Consider the following 24614-nt stretch of genomic DNA (forward strand, 5'->3'; position numbering starts at 1 on the left):
TGTATGTGTGCTTAAACTGTTCTCAAAAAGTGTTGCGGAGGATGAGAACATCAGGCACGGACACATCAATTTCCTAATTTTTCTTCATTATTATTATACATGAATATTCAGTAAATTATTTTTCTGTCATCTAAAGTAGTCTAGCAAAACATCCATTTATTTTTTTTCTAAATATTTTTGTTTTAATATGTTTAAATTACAGCATAACGCATGTTCAAACACAGCCGGACGCATTGCGGTAATGAGAATTTCAGCAGAAAATGAGATAAAATTGACAAATGATAAATTCTTATGTTGAAATCACACATTGTGCAAGGTAGAACACAGTATTGTGTTAATTCTGATGCTTTTTAATATTACTATATTACACATTTTATAGCTAAAATCATTAGTGCCGTGGTGTTTCAATGGTTTCGTGAGAATCACCCGCATAGGTTAAACCAAATGAAGTGCAGATCCACTTTCCTTCAAACCTCAGCTCTGCATAAAGGGTTTGTGTGCATCAAGGCCCCGTTAACACCTTTTAACTCACTACTCTTTGAAGCATTAAACACTTATGTGTTTTTATGTGGGACCACTGTAGTCTCAAAGGGCCATTTGTGTTGAGTCTGGTGGACTGAATGTGTCTTTAGTGAGCTTAATAAGTGTTAAAGGAAGCTCCCATGAGACTCCTACAGGAAAACAGCCATCAATCTGACTTATCTGAGAAACATTCTCTGCCTCTGTTGTACTACTGCTCAACCCTAAGGTAAGGGGCTTAAACAAAGGCTGTGGCAGTGCGAGAAGAGATACTGCTTTTTCCTAAGTGCTCAGATTTGGCCTGGTGGTTAAAGGAATAATTCACTTCGAAATAAACATTTGCGTAATCCCCCCTTAAGCAATCCTAGGTGTATATAACTTCTGAAAGAAACAAACAAATTGTTGTATTAAATTATATTTTTTCAGCTTTATAATGGCATGTAATGGTGCCCCATTTTCAGAGCTTCAAAAAGCATATCCATCAATCAAAAACAGGTCCATACAGTTATTAAATGTTTTCCGAGGTAAGGACATGTTTAGATTTCAAACTACATAAACTGCATCCATATGCGTGTTCACAAGAGAGATGAGTTCAGGCAGAAGGTTAACCTCTGACCCAGCGTTACTAAAACCCATTGCTTCACTTCTGAATACATTTAATAACTGTATGAAATAGTTTTTGATGGATGGATTCGCTTTTTGGAGCTTTTAAAAATGGGCCACTATCCAATGGTTTTATAAAGCTGAAAGAAGTTTGAAGGAAAGAAAAATCTTTGCACTGAAGGAGGGACCCAAGCCTCAAAAGATTTATGAATAGGCTCTCCTTTTGCCATATTCATTTATAGCGCTCTATCTTTATATCCTATTTTATTTTTCTCTAAACACCACATCTCTGTTCCTCAATAACACTCTCTCTTACTCGTCTCCCTTGTCATTATTATCGATCAAGTGCATCTTACCCTGTTAATTAAAAAACATTGATTGTGGGGGCACGCCAGCAATATCATGGAGGCTGTCACAGGAGGACATGGGTGGATATGCGTTTGTGTGTCAGCATCTTAATGACTAAAGGCAGATGAAAAAAATGAAGCAATTTTATGCACTTTTAATGATTTCAAGAGCTGGGCGAAAGTAGACGTTCACATAACTTTGAAATTTGTTGCCTTTTTGGGTGCAGCAGATGGTGCGTTATCAGCATGATTCCACCCCAATAAACTCTGAACTGACAGAGGGTCTTTAATCTGGTTTTAAACTTACATGAAGGGATCATTAGGGAATCCCGAGGTGTAGTTTCAAACTTTATAGCATGATCTTGATATTGGTTCCATGATCCTTTTCCAACTCAAACCAACAATCATCATCTCTAGTGTGTATCTAAAAAACAGGTGTGCCATCATCTTTTTTATTTGCCATACATACACACACACGCGCTCTTTTTCCCCATTCCCTCTTTTCTCCATCTGAGCGAGCACGGTAAATCTGGACAAGTCGATGTGCCAGCACAGCACATTCACGGAGAAGGGCAAGTGAATTACTCTGGCAGACGAGTCACGGCTGCCGCAGTAATAGCAGACACATGCAATCTTTATTCATTGATGCACCACCTACGGTGCCATAGAGCATGTTGAGATAAGAAAATTGAGCTATATGGGATTACTTAAATATACATATATTTTTGACTCTGCATTCTAGAAAATTTAAAGTGGCTTTATGATGTCTTTTTTGTCATCATATATGAATCATATCATATTCTTGGTTTATGTCCATTGTAGGTACACTAAAAAAAATTCTGGTCATCGGTTGCACATAAGTTTTCTTAAAATTAAGTTAACATTTATTAAAATTAATTTTATTTTACGAAAACTTGGTTCAATCATGTTGAACTGGTGTACATAATTAAATTATGTAGATCCAACTATTTTTTTATTTATTTTTTTAAGAAAAAATCATTTTTAGAAAACTTTCAATTCAACTTTCAATTCAATCTTTTGCAACCGGAGATTTTTTTTCAGTGTACACTCTCAGAAATAAAGGTACATTGGTACCTTATGTGGCGTTCACACCAGCCACGGTAGAGGCGGCAAAAACGTGCTATTCGCGCCTAGTTGGACACTTGAAAATGTTGAGTTTACTCGCTTCATTGGCGCGTGAAATTGTAGTCATTCGAGACATTCACGCGGAAATTCGTATCATGGGAGGGGCTTCTGCGACTCCCCTCACTACCTGTAATCACGTCACTACTAGAGCAAGCTCCTGATTGGTTACCATGTTGCGAATATCCCCCAAAGTTGAGTTTTTTGAACTCGCTCGTTTCCCGCGGCAACGCTTAATTCGCACGGAATACAACACAATAGAGTTACATAATTGGTACCTCGAAAGGAAATAACTATACCAAAATGCTACATATTAGGACCTCTTTACAAGGTGCAATCACAGTGACAACTTTTGTACATTTTTTCCCTGAGAGTGTAATACCATATTTTTTGCCAGATCACAATAAATAAATCACAGTAAATGTAAAATAGCATTACAAAATTAAAAGCGTTATCTTAAGGTTTGTTTGAATATCTTGTAGCATCGCTATAGGTCATGGGTTCGATCCCAGGGAACACACATGCTGAAAAAATGCACTGCAAAAAAAGGACTTTGTCAGTACAAAAATTAAAAAATTCTTAAATCAAGATTTATTTTCTTGATGAGCAAAATGACCTTAAAAAATATGTCTAGTTTTTAGAATTTTTTTTACAATTTTAGTGAATTTGTGCTTTAAACAAGTAAAAATGTGTTTCTGAAAACATCAACTTATTTTCTTAGGTCATTTTGGAGTTTGTATACCTTATAAGGCACTGTAAGTAACTTTGGATAAAAGTGTCTGCCAAATGCATAAATGTAAACTTTTCCCATTTGCACATTCTTAAAAAAATCCCATTGAAAGTTTTTTTTAGGAAAGATGTAGTTGATGTAATTGACTGCAAACTAAAGTTTGGCTTTGTTCTGGAAGGTTCACTTGTCACAGTCCAATCAATTCTTAATGAATAAAATTAAGTCCCGTCCTACATTTGGTGTCATTACATATTCTGTTTCAATCGCAAATATTTCACATCAGTCTGAAAATAAAATGAGCTGTGATTTTCTTTTCATGTTAACTTTAGCACTAGACAGTGCTTTACTTTACCGATTCATTTACTGGCAATCTCTATAGTTGGCATTGTTGTGATGTTTGGTGATTAAGGCAGTTTTAGGCCCAGGTATACAGTAAATGAGGCATGAGTGCTCTCTCTCGTAAATCCGCCCATAGGCTGTACACCACACTCCCACATTAACCTTCCATCCTCCCTCGCTATACCTCCATCCCTCCTTTATGAATGAGTGTCATCAATTAAAACCCTGTCCAGCAGGGACCGCGCGTCAGCATTTTCTCGCTTCTCGATTTCCTCTTCGTCTGCCTCAGCTTCTCGTCTCTCGCTCTACAGTCGCCTCGTTTCCCGCGCTGTCACACATTTCCCCGCTTTAATTTTCCAGTCTCAGTCATTTTCCTCATTTGGGAAACAGCCTTGACATAAAATTACGAAGCTCAGACTGCATATTTGAAAAGAATACTTTATTCAAAGATGGGAAATGATTTGTGTCTGAGTCAGAGCGCAAAAGAGGGAGAGAGAGTGAATGAGACAGAGAGAAATTTGGTCCCCCATTAAAATGAGATTTCTGACGTTTTTAAAGAGAATGACGGTCAACAGCAGTCTTTGGCAATACCACCAGACTGCATTATTAGGATTCATTTCCACAATTTATACTGGAGCATATGCTATTGCCAAATACATCTTCCCATGAATTTCCTATGTGGTTTATCCTAAAGATTTACAGTGTATACAGTACATTTAGTGTCAAACATTAACATACTTTAGCATAAGTGGTCATTACTCTGAAGAAAAATCTGTATTTCTTTAAATTGCCAGGTCTATTAAATCACCGCCTTTTGTTACACAACAGGACCCCAGTTCAACAACACAATAACCACTTTAAAATCAACTTCTAGCCACTCAAACTATTAAATGACCTTTTAGATATTGGCATCGTAAAGGTGATGCAAATTTTGGCCACATCGAACAAAATTGTCTTTAATTGGTTGAAAAACTGTTCATCCAAAAGTGACAAACTAGTAATGGCACTAAATAAATATTGGCATTTGTGGCCAACAGTCCATGTCTCTTAGCAGTCGGTGGCTAATAGTCCATGTCTGTTAACATTCATTACGTTTACATGTGCACCAATAATGTGATTATTTCCAGTAATCGGAGTAAAGACTTAATCTCCATTAGATGTTTATATGGCATGAGTAAACTTCTTTACTTGTGTTAATCTTAACTCGTGTTAATTCTTCTGATCATTCAATCACTACAGTGTATGACCTAAATATTTGTATTATTACATTATATGTGGAAGTGTGGCATGGTTACAGCCACTAGTTCCACATCTATGCGCTTGGTGACACACCTAAAATGTCTATATTTCAATGTTTTCGACCATCAATATATTGCATTTTAAGTTCATGTCGTGAACTTGAACACCCCAAAAATGTGATGCCTTCTTTGATGCCACGTGTACGAATGCACAACATCCGTATATGTCATAAGCATATGCACACTTCAGAGTTGAATAAATGCAATTGAAGTGTTATTGAAATTGGCATGCACCACATATTTTACTGCAATTATAATCACATTTTAATAAAAGTGTTGTGTAAATAATATCGCAATAATGCCTTAATCTCATTATAATCACATTATGAGGGTGCAGGTAAACACAGTCAGAGTTCATCTATATTTTAGTGCACTCTTTAACTACATTAGGGGGCGTGCACACCAAAACTTTTACGCCTGTGGCCGGCGCATGTTTTCAATTGTTTCCAAAAGAAGGTCGTCGTTTTTCAAATCAGCCATCAGCTAGCGGTTTTCTTACGTGCTGAAAACCGGTGCCCAATGGTTTTTCCGCGCTCAGCACTGAGCGCCAAGAGTTGAAAAGTATTCAACTTTGGGTAAAAAGCTCCGCTCGTCAATGTCAGCTCTCACACGGCCAAGTATGGGGCCAATCACACCAAAAGCATTTATGGCAGTTGCAGGCGCCTTTTTTGAATGATATTCTATGGACAGGGAGCGTTTGCGCGCTGTTTATGCGCGCCGAGCGCCTTGCGGTTTTTGCCGCAAGGCAGCGCTGAGAGCGGAGAAGCGCCCGACGTCATTCGCGTCTTTCCAATGTCCAATCGAATGAGGGGAAAGGCGGGCCTTACGTTGTGGTGAGGGACGTTTACAGTTGCTTTGAAGAACCGGACTACACTCGCTCACTCTCTCCTGCGTGTTTGTGCACATCTCACCCTCAAACAAGGTCAGAGCAAGCGTCCTCTTTTTAAAGTTTCTGCTAATATGACAGTTAACAGCAAAAGAGCACTCACGCTTCAATATTTGATTGACAAGACAGCTGACTCGGTGGTTGCCTAGCAATATATAAAGCCGCGTTGCACTGCTCTTTTTTAAAAAAGGCAGTGCGTCGCGCCTTGCGTTTCCAAGCGTTTAAAGCGCTGTTGGTGTGATTAGCCCCTATCACAGCAACCAACCGTCTCACAGCTGACGTATCAGAGCTACCAAAGTGCTTAGCTGAAGAAAGCTGGCACTCAGCTAAAAAACAGCTGGCATTCGGCGTTGTCCAGGCGTTTTCAGACGCGTTTAAAAGTTTTGGTTTGCACAACCCCTTAGAATTTTTTTAAATGTGTTTCTGTAGCTCAACTGGTAAAGCATTGTGTTAGCATCGCAAAATGTCATTGGTTCGATTTCTAGGGAACACACACACACATACACACACAGATAAAAACAAGTATACCTTGCACTGTAAGATGCTTTGGATAAAAGCCAAATGCATACATGTAAATGTATAAGATGTCCCTTCCCATTAACACACCTACTTTTGACAATAGCAAGTCTCAAGTCATATTCATGGCTGTAATGTAAACTAAAGGATATTGGCTATTTTTAAAAAAGTGGACAAGCTCTTCAATTTGTCCCACCTCAACTTCCAGCGAAGAAAACTGAATTTTGAGGTGTTTAACATTTACTGATTTTACTCAAAGGCAAGGTGAACACAGATAGTAACACTCTCCTTTATATTTATTTTTGAGAACGAGAGAGACAGAGAGAAAGAGAAACTCCATGGTTTGAAATTTGGCTGTGATTATACCATTGTTCACTTCCTCATCTCTTTTTTTTTAGAAACATCTCACTTATTTCACATGGAGACAGATTTTATCCATATCTCTACTGTCTTTGTGCCTTTTCCCATTACATCTATGAGGATTATTGCTCTTTGTTCTTACGCTCTCTCTTACTTCCTATCTGCCTTGTGTTCTTGTCGTCTTGCCTTTTGAGTGACTGATGCCGTGATGGTTTCACTTTTTTTGGGGTGGGGGCTGGGGGGATCAGATGCGCTATATCTTTCCAACAGTGAAGCTATTCTTGCTCCTGACAGGAAATGTTGCTGAGTCTCACTTACCCCCAACTGCCTGATCTGTATGTCTCTATCCATCCTTCTATAATTCCCTTATCATTCTTTTATTTTCTTATCCGGTTGTCTAAAAAAGTTTTTCAGTCCATTCTTCTTTCATTTTGCACTGAGCCGGCCTCATTTTGTCTAATACGTTGTCTTATTTTGTCTGTCATTCCTATTGTTTTTCCTTTGATTTCATGTCCTAATCCATCCATCATTCTGTATCTCTGCCCATGTCAGTTATATTGCATCTGTCACTATCTCTCCATTATCAAAACCACTTAAACCCTGCTGCAGGTACAAATGCAGTTCTCCAACTGTGTGTTCTGCCTGTCCTTCCAACAAATCAATGCCAGCCCTTCACGTCAGTCCACTGCTTCCGATATCTCTCCCTGTCTCTTTTGTTCTTCAACTTCCGTGTTCACTTTAGTCAACCTCATCTACCCATTGATGAACTTTACCAAAATATATTTTGACATCAAGTGGCTTTGCGCTGCACTAATTTAAAATGTTAAAGCTGGCTACCAATACAGTACCTGTAGCGTGTCACATCAGGTTGACACAGCTCAGAGTCATTGTCATTATCAATCTACATGTTTTGTTTGTAATTCAAATCTTGAGTTTAGAAAACCTTACCCCACAGTGAATTGTTCCCTTCTTCATTTGCAAACACTTTGTGGTCTTTAGCTTTCAGCACACTTCATAGTTCAGCAAGTTTTTTGAGATGTCCACATTTCCAGAGTACAAGGGCGCCAGCCAATCAAAAGCTTTCATTTCCCAGATGTTAGGGTCACTTGGATTATTCCAAAAGTTTAAGTTTTGGAAAACGTTATTTCGCTGTTATGGGGAGGCAAATATTTCCCGTTTACGATCAAACTCCAGTATCTGTTCTCTTCAGAATTCACCAAGTAATCAGATGAAATCCTTAGAAACGGCCTCCACAAAATTTGGTGCTGACATGAGAATGGAGATGGTGCAGATGATGTTGAAAACGCTGAACGCCACCAGACAAAGTCGATCGATTACCGCTGCGGCAAACTTCCATTGTTCGGTCATGATTTCGCTTTCGTCCTGTCCGCGAAACCTATCGGCAACAAACCGCACCTCTTCTAAAATTGCCTGAAGCTGTGGGTCTCCTCCGCCACTGGTCCCTGAACAAGAGCATGCACCCCCACCACCAGACACAGTGCTCGGGCATCCCGTGGCCTCCAGATTGGGCGTGGGAGGGGGTGGAGGGCTGCAGAACTGAGAGGGCAGGTGAGGTGGCGGGCTGGAGCCTACCGCTGGAGGCGATGTAACTACGGGACGTGGGCCACCGGACACGCTGTTTCTTTGCACGGACTCAGCAAGCAGGGGTGGCGGCGAGGCTTCATCCAGACTTGAGAAGCCAATGTAGAGGAGGTTGCCGTTATTGTTGGCACTGTTGGTCTGGTTGTGGAGATGGTGGGTGTGTCCGGCCATGGCCGCGGCCTGCAGGAGGCTTTGGGGATGAAGCGGATGCAGCGTGGAAGATGTGTGGTGATGGTGGTGGTGCAGGTCAGCAGAAGTGGAACCAGGAGCATTCGGAAGGCTGCCGCTCTGGGATCCAGAAGAACAACGGCGTAAGTGGGGGGTACAGGGAGGACGCTCAGGGTCTTCACTTTCACCAGGACGCTTCATACGCAAAAACCAGGCCACCCACTGTAACAAGACTAGCTGAACCTAAGAAACAGTTAAAATAGAGGAAAAGTAAAATTGCACCTCATGGAGAACTACAGAGAATATATACTGTTAGATTTTATTTGTGTATTGGGACAATATGAAGAAAATATGAATTTAGTTATGTAAGGGTAAAATAGAAGAACTTTAAAGTATATAATTTTCCCCAACTGTAGGAAAGGATAAGTTGGAACGATTTTCCAAGCAATGTTAACTTGCAAATGTGGAATGTAAGCAGGTCTTGTGTTTGGTGAGAGAGGTAGTGTGCATTTCACAGCTTTGCAACACTAGAGAGCAACATATCGCATATGCAGTAGACATACTGTCAAAATAAACGTCTTGATAACACTTTGACAGCAAAGAAAAATTCATGAAATTTTCTTCAGACCCTACAGAAGCTTACTGTGCTTTGCTCTAGAGGAAAGTAGTTGAAAAACCACAAGATTTGATTGAAAGGACCGCAATGACGCAGAGAAAGATAAAGAGACGACAAGGTGGAATTATTAGGTAGCACTGGTGAATTCTGGCCAGGGAAAGACATAAAGCATAGCAAATATATGATTAGTGTGGTCGGCACTTATATGATCCACCAAAAAACTGCAGTTTAAGCAACTAGGTCGTTGTTTATTATCTTCATGCATATTTTGTGTATTAAAGAGGCGCTATTTCATTGCTAAAAACAACATTATTTTGTGTATTTGATACAATGTTTGTGTGGTTTATGCTTCAAAAAAACACATTATTTTCCATATACCGTAAATTTTTGTAGCTTCAGATTTCACTCGCTTCCTGAAACGCACAGTTTGAAAATCTTGGTGTCCCTGATTGGCCAGCTAATCTGTACGTTGTGATTGGCCTGAATACCTCTGATGTCAGTCGGAAACGTGACACTGCTTACCATGTTTGAAAGATTCGGTTGCTTGCTTACAAGCTGTGAGTCCGAAGCTTGAGGAATTATGATAATGTCGGCCTTGTCTACATCACCAATCCCAGGAAGTAAACTGTTGCCTACAATCCATGTGTTGTAGTCCAAGAAAAGAGATTTACATTGGAGAGGATAACTCGCGTCATCATTTACTTTGGGGTTTGTACCTTTTGCATATCGTTAACATGTACTAATACACACTTACACACCAAAGGAAATTTAAAAACGTGAATTGGACAATAGGTGCTCTTTAAAAACTCTATCAGCGTGCAATTGTACACGTAAACAAAATGCTTGAGGAAAAAAAACTGAACGGTCTACCAGGAGCAACATGGGGTTAAGTGGATAAGACATGATGGCTGAGCAAGACACTTAACCCCTAGTTGCTCCAGAGGCGTGCAACCTCTGACATATATAGCAATTGTAAGTCGCTTTGGATAAAAGTAAGTAAAATGATGGGACTCAAACCAGCAACCTCCAGGTTGCATCCCTGTGATATTTTTGGGTACCTATTTACCATGGGATTTACAATAGGTGACTGTGCCTGTGAAACTCAGCTAAAGCTATTTTTGTGATTTACTGTTTTCTTCGTAAAATCATACTTTAAAGTGTCAAGAGCATTCTGTAAAAATCTTCCATATTCTTCTTAATACATTCTGTAAAACCCAGAACGTCTTGAGTGTTTGACAAGCGTTCCTGATCACCATACACCTTCCTTTGACATGTTTTTGCTTTGCATCTCCTAGTTCTTTTCATACAGCAGCTCATGAGACAACCACCACTGCTGTTACATAAACTTGTACTTTCCAAGTTCTTCAAAGGAGGACAGTTTCTGTTTTTAACACCCTTGGGTCTTGGCTCTGGTAGAAACTTTCAAAATAAATACTGGGTGTAAATCTTGCTAAAAGTTGATCCCAGGACACGTATTGTGTAAGCCTCACTGCTAGTATTTCTATAGTTCATCATATTAAGCAGGATTAGAAATTTGAACAATTGAATGTGTAGTATACCCAGGACAAGCAGTCTTCCCATATAGGCATCAGGATACTACCGAGACATAGGAAATCATGTCTAGTCTTTTGATGTGAAATTGATATTAGACTTCCTAAATAAATAAACCTTGTAGTTTCATTTGGCTTTAACAAGGCTGGACCAGCGAGACCGGGCCACATGAGCTGAGCTGCTAATTGGCTTGCAGAATGCTCAAATAAGGTCATTCATCAGCATGGACAGACTGCAGATCTATAACCATCTGCATCCCATTTGCTCATTTAGTCCCCATCTGTAAACTTTATCTTTATTATTATTGAAATGGTAACTTAGCGCTTTGACCACACTGACACAGTGATAGATGTTGAGGAAAGGTGCTTCAGCTGAAGGGGGTATTATTAGGCCCACCTGCGGGACAGGAAGTGTATGTGTTTATGTGTGCGTGTCGACCTACCCATTTGGGCATATTTCCTCCGTTGGGGTCATGATGGTGATACTGCAGCACAACCACCGTTGCAATAACTGACATTCCAACAATGATCATTATACTGGCGAAGTACTGCCCTGGGAAGAAGAGTGAAAGGTATGCATAAATCAATTGTTTATTAGTAGAACAGATCCTTTTTATCACTCAACCATAGCAGTAAAAACCAGGGCAAATGTGACAAAAAGGGGATTGATAATAAAAGAGTGACGAAGGGAATAGTGAAAGGATGAGTGAACCATAAAACTCAATCATAAAGGAGAGGGAGCTCCATTGAAACAGACAAAAGAGATGCGCCGCTTTGGATGAACACTTTTCCAGCAAATGCATTTCTGCAGATTGCATCTCTGCGGCTTCTGAAGGCTTATAAACCAAATGGTGAAAAAGAGAATGCGGGTGGTGGGTTTTTGTGAGAGGATCATCTCTGTCTGCAGTTGGTTTCATTTTTTAGTTTCATTCTGCTTCACCTACACAGCCCTGCCTGTCAATTACGTTTTTTTTTTTTAAAGGGGCTTTTACGATTCCCGTTGCAGATTACTTTAAGAAGCCAAGCTTATGTTGCCAAGACCAACGCTTTTGGCCATGGTACAAAAAGGTGGCCGATTTACTCGGCATACTTAAAGCTACAACTGCATGCACTGAATTTTACAAGTCTTTACAATATATATTAAAGTTCAAAGGCAGACTAATATATTCAAAGGGCTCTGTGACCGTATATGTGTGTGATTCACTTTGCAAAGGAACTGCGTAGGCAGACGCATGCTGGAATACTAAAACATTGCAGAAACACAGCAAAAAGATGCACCCACATGCATGGTTTACCTATCAGCGGGATGGAGTCGGAGGTTGCTGGCATGATCTCTGCCACCAATAGCATGAAGACTGTTAATGAGAGTAGCACAGTAATACCTGTAAATAGGTTTAAAACAAAAAATGGATTGTATGAAATAACCATGTAATTGTGTATAATGAATTATACACATGTTATAAGAAATTAGTGATAGACCGATATATTCCATAGCTTGAGATAGTCCATAAGTGTGTTGTGTGGATTTTAGGTAAATTTGAAGAGTTTGGTTCTAAAAAATTTTATGCAAAATCCAATATCCACCATGTTATTCTGTCATCTTTTCTCCCTTTTTTTTCAAAACGTGATAAACGCCAGTCCTCCTTCCGCTCAACAAATCACAGCGCATCATTCCACGCTTTGTAAACAACAATGGCGGTGCGTTGAATACACACGTAATCCTAGTTTTCCTCATCTACTTTGTACTTCGTGATCAACAAACAAACAAAAACAAAATAATACTTTTGATGGCATTGTTTCAATACTTTTGAAACCACCTGTGGTTGTTTTCTATGACGGGAAAGAAACGTAAGCCATCAAAGTCGAATCATTTACACGAGAGGCACTCGGAAGACGGAAAAATGTCAGCTGTTGCTTGTTCTCCCGACAGCATCAAGCTTCTGTCATGCTAACACATTGACCCCAGGGGATCTTATGAAAAACTTTCCATTATTTTACTCCAAGCCAACGAAAATCGAGCAGGACTAAAACGAGAAAGCTGATCGCTGTCAAAAAAGTTCAGTGACGATGTCCCAAGTATAACTGCAGCAATGACAGTGTTCTATATATTATGATAAGTGTTTTGATTAATGCCATTTAATGTTTATTTTTCTATCAGTGTATACCACTAGTCAACTAAATGAACATAACATGGCAAAGAAGATGAATGCACATTTATATATTGATTCAATAGATTTATAGCATTTAAAAAAAACTAGTCATTTTGTGGAAACAATTATCAGTTTTTATAATAAATCTTTGAAAATCTAATTTTATAACCCAAAGATGCTATGTGAAAGTTTGTAACAAAAATAGTGGTATTCATCTTGTCACTTTCTTGGTATAGAAAACACGTTTTACCGTGAAAAAATTAGTCAAAATGGATTTATTGCTTTTTGGAACCAAACTCTCAATTTATTGCCAATTTGTGTATCTCATTTATTGTATTGGTATACATTTTAAACAGTATTATGTTGGCGCCAGCCACCTCATGACACTGTAGACATTAAAAACCCATATCAGTCGACCACTAAAACAAATGCATATTTAATATGTTTAACATAGCATCTCTAGTTATGCATGAAATTGGCAGAGTCTCTTTACAATCGCCATAGGATGCCCACAGCTTCTTATTGGATGTAAGTCATCTTGGCAGAATTTGATTGGATCTGATTGGACAGCGAAGCTGGGCTTGATGGAGTGATACATAAAGTGAATTACATCAGGCCATTTCTCTTCCTCAATTGCTCTTTAGTTTAGCGCAAGTCATCTCCCTTCCTCTCGTACTGCTATCCATTTGCCTGCAGACCCCCCCACACACATACGCACAATCCATCCATCTCTATCTGCTGTTTAAATCTGCTTCACCTCTCTTACTCGACCTCCTGCCTCATACATTTCTGTTGCCCTGATTTATAAGTGCTATCTTGGTATAATGGACACACTGTGAAATTATTGCCACAAATACAGCACAAAATGAGCTTGACTTAATACATCATCTCGAACATTTCATTTACATTATACAAAGTGGCTTACAGTGCATTTGAGCTATATGTAGCGGCAAACAGTGTTATGTTAACCAGTCAAGCTGCAGGAAGGCTCTGAGCCAAACTCTATAATTATAATTTTTTTAAGTGACCGTGTCAGTAGTACTTCTTGTTTATGTTATGTATGTATGTTTTTTATTATTTATTTAGCAGACGTTTTTATTGAAAGTAACTTATTAATAAGGAAGCATTGAACATTTTGCCTTATTTAACTTCCATTAACAAAATATATGAGGTCATATTGAGGTTTTTAACAATTACCACATATCTCAGTCTAGGTGTTGACCTAGGTGTTAATTGTTTCCAGCTCCATTAAGTTGTACATTTAATTTGCACTGATAAAGACTGCTGACACCTCAAAGGAGTCCAAGGCTAAATTTCAAAGCTTTATTCGAACCATTTCCGAATATATGAGCAAATGATTTCTGCTCACCCCATTCAGTAATTTGAAAAATTGCAATTCTGGTTCCTGGAATGTGCAATGCATTCAGTCTTTCTCTTACACACATTGACTCATCGCTGCTTTAATTACATCAATAGATGAATTGCCCATATGAGTGTACAGCAAAGCACTTCCATTTACTGTGTTAGCAGTGATACGCATACTTGAATTGAAGAAACCGTCCCTGGGGATGCTGTAAGCCTTTCTGGGTTTTCCTCAAATTCCCCTTATTTTGTTCCTCTTCATGTATCCTGACAGCCATATCTAAAATTCCTGTCCTTTGAATATTTTCCTACTATCTTGCTCTTTGAAGTGTTGGTGTGTTTTATGGTAAAGGTCTCAAAAGAGAATTAATTAAACTTGAATAAATGCCTCGGTGTGAACCAATTTGACATGACACAGTTGAGCACTATATATGAAGCAAGCACCCACACATTTCTTTTGCATGTTCCTGCACTTTGTTGAAATGTGAAGGTAGTTGGAAATACAGTTTTTCGCTACTGAGACTGAAATTGAAAGACACTGTATATGCAAGGCCCACAGATTCCTTGGAAAATTTTAGAGTATACCGTTTCCTCAATCAGAATCTTGCGTTTACTTTCACTTACTTCCAGACTGAAAATGTACAGCCTGACCTCTCAGGAATTCATAACTATTTTACAAGGCGGCTAAAACTAGTAGTGTAGGATCCCTGTTCACTACTTGTGACGCAAATTTTGGCATCAGAATATTATGTGCGTACTGTATGCGCACCGCCAAACTTTTTGTAACGGCACATACTTTGTACACGTAGGCTGCGCATGCGTGTACAATAGAATGTAGGATGTAGCCCAGGAGATGCATTGCATTTTGTCACAGTGCGCATGCGCCAAACATCTGCGTACACTAGCAAGTCAAATAAACTATGCTTTGCAAGGCTGTGCATTCGACCGTACACGTACATTCGCGCACACGTAAAAAACGGACTAAATTCATAATTTGTATAAATTCATACAAAGTGAATCATAGAAATATGTATGAGTAAAAAGCAATTATTAACCCCACCCCTAACCACGCCCCTTAACTTAACTCTTTCCCCGCCATTGACGAGTTAACTCGTCAATTAAGAGAAAACACTTCCTTGCCAATGACGGGTATTTCCGGCAATCCATAATATCGCTATTATCCACCAGGTGGCGCTCTTCTTTAACTTAAAAACAGATTTCTGTCAAAAGTCCTTCACAAAATGCAATTATCTCAGCTTTTTGGTGTTTTTGAAGAAACCTACCCATATTCTGGGATTCCCGCAGCACTTTTCAGTTCGGGCTGCCCGCCTTAGCTGGGAAACTCTACCGCCTTAACTAGGTCATTCAAAAAAAATTATAACTCTGCAAATCTTTGAGAATAGCGTGGACGGGCTTCACACCGGGAGCATGCAGGCGCGCCCTACGGCCGAAATGAGATAAAGACGTGGTCCATCATGTCTGGAGGATAGCCACACATATCTGTGAGAACTGTAAGTGGACTTATGTTTTGGGTTTATTTAAGCCTGTTATTGTATTAGTCTATAGTTCTTGCAAATTTAAAGCAAGTTAGCGGTGATTTTGTTGTTTGAGCAACCTGCTAGCTAGGTTTCACGTGCCAGTTGTTTAGATATAATTGTTGAGCGCTCTGCTTACTTTATTTATGTGCATTATTTACATGCTACAGTAGTTACACTCCTTTAAGATAATGGAATTAATAGTGGGAAAAATCATTTTTTTTTTGTGCTCTCTATCACCGTTTGCCTGCATTAGATCTGCTTTAGTTTGTATTTATTAACCCTTTAGTTTCACTTCATCAAGCAGCTGTTCCCGTTAGAGGTAAAAACATTTAATTCATTAATAATCTAGTATGTGTTCATTTTCTGTCATAGTTTCATCATAACGCGTACACCCGCCCCTTTGATTACCACGCCCCTCGCCCAACCCTACCACCTTATCTTACAGGAAACCCTGCATATTTGAGAGGTGATAAAAAGAGAACTAATGGTAGAATAAAACTTTCATTTAATATATTGTATGTTAACATATTTAAAGAAGAACATTTTCTGGAAGGCATTCAACTTTACTGAAAATCATGAAATTAGCCACCTTGTAAAGTAGTTACAATTTGTCATGAGACTATGATGAAATTCAACATTTTGCCACAAACTCTTCAGTTTCTAGTTCTCATTTTGAAAGCCATTACCAATACTTGTCCTCCATTCACCATCATAATTTCATAATACCTAGTGAGATCTTTTCTCCAGAGTCGGCAGGTAGCAGAAAAATAAGCAGGGTCATGGATGAGAGGAGAACGCAGGGAACGAGTAGGTTCAAGGCGTAGTAGAGGGTCCGTCTGCGAATGGTCACCACAAAGGTCACGTCTGGAAAAGGCTCCTTACAGCAGTCATAGTACAATTCGTTTCTTGTGCCCGGCACACCTGATTAGGAACAGAGCAGAAGCAGAATGAGATCTAATGTTGGTGAAATGCACACTTGTTTTTGCTGGGCATTACTTTCATGTTCAAAGAGATTCTGTCGTTCTCAAGAGCTGCCGATGCTGCTCTTCCACCTTTGATCTACAAAATAAACATTGTAATCAGCGGAAGCCAGCCAGAGGCGAGTTCTTCCCCATGTCTGAGCATCATTAGAGATAACCCCTAAAGTTTCTCCTCAAGAACATCTTTAAAAAACAGAAGCTGGCGTGTAAAGAAATAGAAACAGTTTTTCATGCTTGAAACTGGTTTAGTTAGTCATGTGGGTAAATCAATTCAAACTTTCGGTTTCCTTGGAAAACAAACACATGACCTTGGCATTCCTATCTCCATGCTGCACCACCTGAGCTTCAGAAAAGCTTTAACAAAGGTGACCTTCTAGCTCAAACCAGAATCATATTCCATTATACTGACTCTGCATATAACTTTTCATTTATCGTGTTTTTATTAACCAGCTTTGACCTTGGTAGTCCAGCTGCATCAATCATTTGAACCAGCAAATGAGCAACACAGACCAGCTACTACTCTATAGGCTACAAGGCTGTAATGTTCAGATAAATGCTAATAGGTGCATTAATTTAAAACAGCAAGCGATCAGGTTAATAACCTGCTGTGTGCTTAATAGGGTCAGTGGCGTGATATCATGAGCGTGCACGGCAAGACAAAACAGTGACTTATGCAATGGCAAGCAATAATAAGATGAGCCCGAGAGGCAGAAATGTGCAGCGCAAGATGATTTTCCACTCCACTTCCACTTATCCACTCAATTTAATTACATTTCATTTGAATACTAACAGGCTCATCGGATGGAATATGAATAACTATTAATGACATAAACACAATGAAGTTGGATATTATCCTATCTCAGTCTGGTTTCTGTTGTAGTAAGTAGACAATGATGGATTGGGACAAATTGTACGTTTACATGACAAACTAAAACGTTTTTCCTATGTGCTTTCATGTACATATGACGACGATGTCAAACAATCTTCATTCACAGATGTGAAAACGAGAACTAAACTATGTTATGCATGCCAGGCCAGTAGATGGCGATCTCACACGATGTGACAATTATTATAGTATTTAAAGGAAAACACCACCGTTTTTCAATATTTTACTATGTTCTTACCTCAACTTAGATTAATTAATACATACATATCTTTTTTCAATGCATGCTCTTTAAATCTTTGTACAGCGCTTCTTGAAGTGTTAGCCTTTAGCCTAGCCCCATTCATTCCTTAGGATCCAAACAAAAGTTTTATTTTGTGCCACCATACTTACTTGTGTAACTACTCATGTAACAGTCTTTAAATAGGGAAAACATGGAAGTGTTTGGTGGCTTCTAAATTCATTCCTGTTTGGAGCCATAGGAATAAAGGGGGCTAGGCTAAATGCTAACACAATCACAACGTGCTGTACAAAGATTAAAAGTGCATGCATTGAAAAAAATAGGTATGTATTAATTTGTCTAAGTTGAGGTAAGAACATAGTAAAATATTGATATTTAAATGTTGTATATTTGCATAGAAATTTGGTTTCGACATCCAGCCCACAAGTTGTCCGGCACAATGTAAAAATTCCATTTGCAATCTAAGGTCATCCCACCCACACCCATGACAGAAAAAAAATCTTTTTTATCCATTATAAATATACTTCTGCAAACTGACATCTCACTGCAACACGCAGTAAACATACAGATTTTGCCTGTGGACAGAAGGTTGATCGATCATGATACGCTTACAAGAGATGTTGTCTGTACTAACTCACCCACGAGGTCCCACTCTCCGTTGGGCATGTAGCCAGAGATATCAGCCTCATTCATTTGGAGATCCAGTAGCCATCCATCAAACGTCCATGAGCCGAATTTAAGCTTACACGTCTGGATGTCAAATGGAAACCAACGTACGTCCACATTACATGTACTCATAAAGATACCTGGGGGGAAGAGGAAATAAGAAGTAAAAAAGTGAGCATGCAGTGTATGAAAATGTAAAGATTTTACATATAAGCTACATACAAATTCAGATCTAATGCGGAGTCAGCTTTCCAACAGCCTCATTCAAACTGGCTGACAAATGTATTGCCTCAAAATGCCACATCGCAGCAGCCAATCCCAAATTGAATTCAATTGACCTTTTAACTGGCACAAAACCAGACAGTTAAGAGATTCACATTGAGAAATGCTTAAGACTTAGGAAACACCATTATGTAAAGAGACTTCTGTGCACTCTACCACAACAAGACGCCATTATTATTCCAGAAGCAGACACCAGCGAACTTTATCAAATGTGCGACTAAATAGACTCACTTCAGTTTAAAGGTTAAATGTGTAATTTCAGTACCACTGTAATTACCATACAAAATAATTACAGTTCTGAACACTCCCCCTGCCATTGGCCAGACAAATGGGTAGTCCTGCCGAAGGTTCACTGGTTGAGACCGTTTTTGGAGGAATGAACCCACAAGTAGACTTATAGACTTATAGTTTCATCACGTTATGCACCTGGCCCGAAGTTCCCCAAACTTCCGGGCAAGAATTCAAGGATATGTAGCCAACATTGTATACATTTTACACAGTAGAGTTAGCTCAGTGTAGTTGATTTGCTTTAGCTATAATTTGAACTAATGTAATTTACTTGTTATTTATTTATTTGTTGTCAGAATTAATCTACTCTAAAGGGTCTTTGTTGTAATTGATTCTTTGCAGTAATCTACCACAAAGTAAAGTTTGGGCCACAAAAGCCATGTGTTTATGTTGTTTACATAAAAAACCTTCAATAGTAAGACTTACAATAGACTTACACATTTTGCTGGGATATGAAGAAAATAAGCTACTTAGGCCATTGGTGTAATGCGACATACATTAAACAGGAAAACAAAATTAAATATTTAGATTTAAATTAAAAGGATATTGGTATTATTATGTTTTAAACAGTGTCAAGTTGAAATGTAGCTTTAAAAAACTTCCTAATCTTACACTTAGATATTTATTAGAGAAAGCACACTTAATATGAAAACAGAAAGTAGAAAAGCAGCTGCAAGATCGTGGCCCTAAACACTGAATAAATAATTCTGCAAATATCCCCAGAAAACCTTACAGGATCAATTATGTTTTAAATCTGAGCAAAATTCCTCAAACAGCACAACATAAGAACCAAATCACTAAATTGTAAAAAATTGTTGGTTCAACTTAAAAAAGTAAGTTACCTGTTTACCTTTATGTTTATTGTAAATATTGTGTCTCAAACTTTAAGGCAACCAGGTAACTTATTTTTACAGATGTTTGAGCTACTTAACAATGAACTATGTGTTTGTTAGCAGTTTTTTTTTCAACTCATCTATTCTTTTATATTTGACCTATATTTCTGGACTATAAGTCGCTCCAGAGTATAAGCCGCATTAGTCAAAAAATGCGTCATGAAGAGGATAAAAACATATATATATGTCGCATTTATTTAGACAATTATTATTCTTTTGAGGGGCATTTTGTTTGTTAAAGTGACACCATGTAATTTTTCAACCTTCATAATAAATTTTCAAGACCCTTGTGATAGTACATCGACTTTAAATAGGTTGAATGGCATGTCTACCATAGCCTGACGGGGTCTGTATCACTTTTACTCGTATTTTAAAACTTAGGGTTTCTGGTAGTAACCAGAGCACAAAAAAACTACAAAATTCGACTGCTTTACGGCATACGTCACTTCCTCCACACAATTTGTTTTTAACGTGAATTTTCCTGGAGGCTACTTAAGGAGTGTAGAGAGCAACTTCTATTATGTGATTCTGTGGCATCATGTTAGTGTTACGGGCGGCCCTATAACACAGGTGACCTGGGTTCGATTCCCCTTTAAGGCAATTTTTTAATATAAACTCTTGATTCATACATAAATGCGATCTTCTTTATAAATGACGGCGATTATCTTGCATATAGTTCCCTGTATTCAGATGCTGTGTTCACGTATTTACCTTTCTTTTATTGTGTCTATGGTATTTACATTACAATCCAGGATGCTATAGCAGTCAAACTTGCTCAAACTCACACAGTGTAAAACCAAACCCTATTCATTCACCAATCAGATCTGTGCGTTTCTCTCTTCTCTCTTCCTCATTTGCTGCGTTCCGATGTCACTCGCGTGACGTACAAAGCGGCAGACAGACAGACTTTAGGTCTGCTTGGATGGATCACATCGGTTTACTTGGATTTGGAGCGACAATTTTCACAAAAAAGAGAGGAAAAACGAGCGCCATTGTGGAAAATCCTGGTGGCAAGGGAGAGAGAGACGATGCAACAATATTTGTTTCGAAAAAGGCAAGGAAATACTTCTGGTCGTTTCTCAATTGGAAGGCTGCAGCCTCCGGAGGTCAAATATGCAGGCTGCATACGTCATCAAACCTAGTTTATTAAGGTAAACTGAGCATTACATTCGCAAGTCATAAGCATACTGCAACAATTATGATTAACTAAGTATAATAGTCAACTTTATAATTGTTAATATTCTGAAATAAGACAGTCTTGATGACGTATGCAGCTTAGAAATACGACATCCGGAGGCTGCAACCTTAAGATTGAGAAATGGCTTCTGCCACGACGAGATCCTCATCAGAAAGTTGTAACATGACTGCGTTTCTCATTGTTGTCTCAAAATGTTGATCGTTTAGCGTTTTAAATATTTAGTTTTTAGTTTAGTTTTAAGGTGGCCAGTTCCTTTCCTTTGCGACAGTGCTGCGGCGCTTGTGGCCTCTAGGGGCGCTAGGCGTGAAAAATACATGTCTAGCACCCCCTAGTGGCCAAAAAGTTCCATGGTGTGCCTTTAAGTCTTTCTCCGTTGTCTTTAAGTTAATGTTTCAGTTAACAGTTTTTTTCAAGGGTAGGCTACAGGAGCAACATAGCGCCCTCTCATGGCTGTAGACGGTAATGTCGCACCTGACTATACATGGATATCAGCTGACGTCACTCACTTGTCTTCCGCCATTTTAAGGACTTGAAGTGGTCGCAAAAGAACTAGAAGCTATGCCTTCAATATGCTGTGAGCATCAAAATCGCTATTTTAACAACACTAAGAAGGCTCAACACAACATGATATTTTGCTCGAAGTATCGCCTATGTCTCTTCACGTGAACTCGAACATTGAGAACATTGTTTGTGAACAGAGAGTTAACTAAAAAGAAGGTTTTGAACAACTGACTTTGGATGATTTGGCTTCCGCTCGCCGCCTTCTTCCCAGTCAAGATGTATCGATCTACAATTGCGACATAAGGAGGGAGGAGAGTAAAGATTGATATCTCCTAAAGCATAGTTCCACAAAAATGCACGAATAAGTTGTTGTTTTGTCGCAAGTGAAAAACAATATTGACCTTCTAGTTGAAAAAGGAGCCTCATATGAGATTCATTCATTCCCCTTCGGAAATCGATTATTTACGTCTGGCAGAGATGACAAGCGGACACCATAACAGCCAAAGTCAGTTGTACAAAACCTTTCTTTTTAATAAACTCTGTGTACACAAACAATGTTCTCAATGCTCGCGTTCATGTGTAGAGATCCAGGTGATACTTCGAGCAAAGTTTCATGTTGTGTCGCGCCTTCTTATGTTGTAAAATAGTGGTAGTTCGGTAGCAGCGGACAGCGGCTGGAAGAACGCATCAGGGATCGAGAAAGCATCACACCCTAACCAAGATATATTTTTTTAAAGTAGCGTTTATTTTCATGACAGTCGAGATCCGACATGTTGTCTTTCGTAGCCCTTTACTGTATCCGTAAGAATCATAGACAGTAAAAGATAAGAGATCCGTAAATCGTAGCAAGGTAGCCAATGCTTGTCAATAGCCTACTGGTACTCGGTAGGTCCTAAAGATGGCGGCATGATGTAAAAGGTCACGTGACTGAAATCCATCTATAAGTCGCAGGACCAGCCAAACTAAGGGAAAAAGTACGACTTAGTCCGGAAAGTACGGTAGATCAGTGTTTCTCAACCCTGGTCCTCAAGGACCCCCTTCCAGAAAGTTTTAGATGTCTCTTAATTTAAAACACCTGAACTAACTCATCAGACTCCTTCCAGAATGTCTCCCCAACAAGCTAATAATTTAAATCAGGTGTCTAAAACATTCTGGAAGGGGGTCCTTGAGGACCAGGGTTGAGAAACACTGCGGTAGATGAATATGCATAAGCTAAATATATATAGTTAAGTGCCTTTAGCAAGCATGATTAAAAGCATTTGTGTGTCTTAAGGGAACATCCCTTAATATGCAAAATATATTTGTATTCAAGTAACATTGATAAAGTCATATCTTTGATGTACTCTTCATACCGAAGTAACTACTTCAAAAAGACTACTAAATAATTCACCTGTGCATTCTGGGACAATGATACTTTCACTGAAGTAGTTCCCTTTAAATATCTGATCCAGATAAAAACAAAAGTCTTCTGAATACAAAGTTTGGGAAAATGAAATAAACCACTTTAAAGATGCCCGGTCAAGCCCTAGTCAATAGTTCGATCTCGGTATAATCTTTTTCATCCCTTCTTATCAAGGCAGAAAAATTGTTTCTCCTGCTTTGATGTAAGTGGTGCCCAGGTATTGTTTTGTGCTTGGTAAGGTATTTTTGTAGGAAGTTTTTTAAACATCTTGTTATGCAGTCACTAAGGTATTCTGGGGTGGTTGCTTACTGAGTTAGGTCAAATACTCTTAACTGTTTATGATTTTCTCAAGATCTCCCTCCTTCAGTAAATCGATGGGGCAGTTCACAGACAGGGCTTGTCCTGGTTCCAGAATAAAATGGATGTTTGAACTGCTTGCGCAAATCACTTGCCTTTAGTAGCATTAGCTAATATGACATATTTCTTGTAATAAAAACTTTTGAAATTGTTTACAAGATGATTTCTCTTTCATCAGGTGGAGAAAAAAATCAACCCAAAAGTGATCCCAACAAAATTGTTCATTGTATCTTTATTGTTATAGTAGTGCTGTGAACTTCTCTTTAATATAAAACGATTTTTAAAACAATATTTTTTTAAGTTAACACTACAGTAAGGCCTTTGTCTTTGCTAACCAAACAACCTCTAGCAAAAATACTACAAAAACTTCCTTTCGCATCTTGACATTCAACAAAAGCTTATCCAAAACTGTTTACAGTAAACAAACGGCACAATCTTGATGTATTGAAACCTAATCTAAATTTAAATCAGTGCAAGGCTTAGTCTAAGTGTCAGTCTAAGTGCTTCAAATCTCTCCTGGATTTTTGCTGCCTCTCTTTTCCATGTCGGCGGCTTTTACCCCAGGGAAGCAGGTGACTAATCCTTTAAGCTAATCAATAACAACGGCTAGTGGGCTAGCAAAACCACAGCACATTCCCACTAAACGGATTCTTCGGTTGAAAGGCGTCAGATGAGCCATAAAGCCAGCAAAAAATACTGAATGAGATGATGCAGAGTCTAACAGAAGCAGTCTTTACCATGCATGCTAAAAACCTGTTATGGGTCCTTATTGACCATCTTTTGTAGATGTAGATATGATCATGGTATTGAATATGCATGAATTGTCTCTCATGCATTTATTTTTACAATTATACATTTGCAGTGGCTGTTATACAAAGCATCTTAGTGTATTTTTAAAGGTACATTATATCAGTCTGTGTTCCCTAAAATCAAGACTGGATATATTTTTGGGAGTCTCATCCAAATTACCTCATACACCTACAACGAATTTTGAAACACTGACAACCCTGTTTTTGTCTTTCCTAAATCAAATTTATTAGTGTATGGTCATCCCATAAAAACAACATAAATGGACATAAACAAGGAGCCCAGAGGTAGTAAAGCAGTCCTAATTTATCATCACATAGGTCTGAACAGAGCATAACACCAAACACCATTTAACAAACTGCAGAAGTGCAAAGCTGCCAGTAACACTC

General features: G+C 38.7%; 1 protein-coding gene across 1 annotated transcript in view; it reads right to left on the bottom strand.

Moving 5' to 3' along the window:
* Positions 1–4137: 4137 nt before the first annotated feature.
* The window catches only part of chrna11 (cholinergic receptor, nicotinic, alpha 11), a 37804-nt gene continuing 17327 nt past the window's right edge, over positions 4138–24614 (bottom strand). The window contains exons 6-10 of the mRNA XM_065287737.1: positions 18470–18637; positions 16454–16648; positions 11973–12059; positions 11121–11230; positions 4138–8754 (exon numbers count right to left, since the gene is read on the bottom strand). Coding sequence (XP_065143809.1) covers positions 7966–8754; positions 11121–11230; positions 11973–12059; positions 16454–16648; positions 18470–18637 — 1349 coding nt within the window. The 3' untranslated portion in view covers positions 4138–7965. The remainder of the gene's footprint in view (positions 8755–11120; positions 11231–11972; positions 12060–16453; positions 16649–18469; positions 18638–24614) is intronic.

This window comes from Paramisgurnus dabryanus, chromosome 19 (assembly GCF_030506205.2).
Source record: "Paramisgurnus dabryanus chromosome 19, PD_genome_1.1, whole genome shotgun sequence".
Taxonomy (NCBI): Eukaryota; Metazoa; Chordata; class Actinopteri; order Cypriniformes; family Cobitidae; genus Paramisgurnus; species Paramisgurnus dabryanus.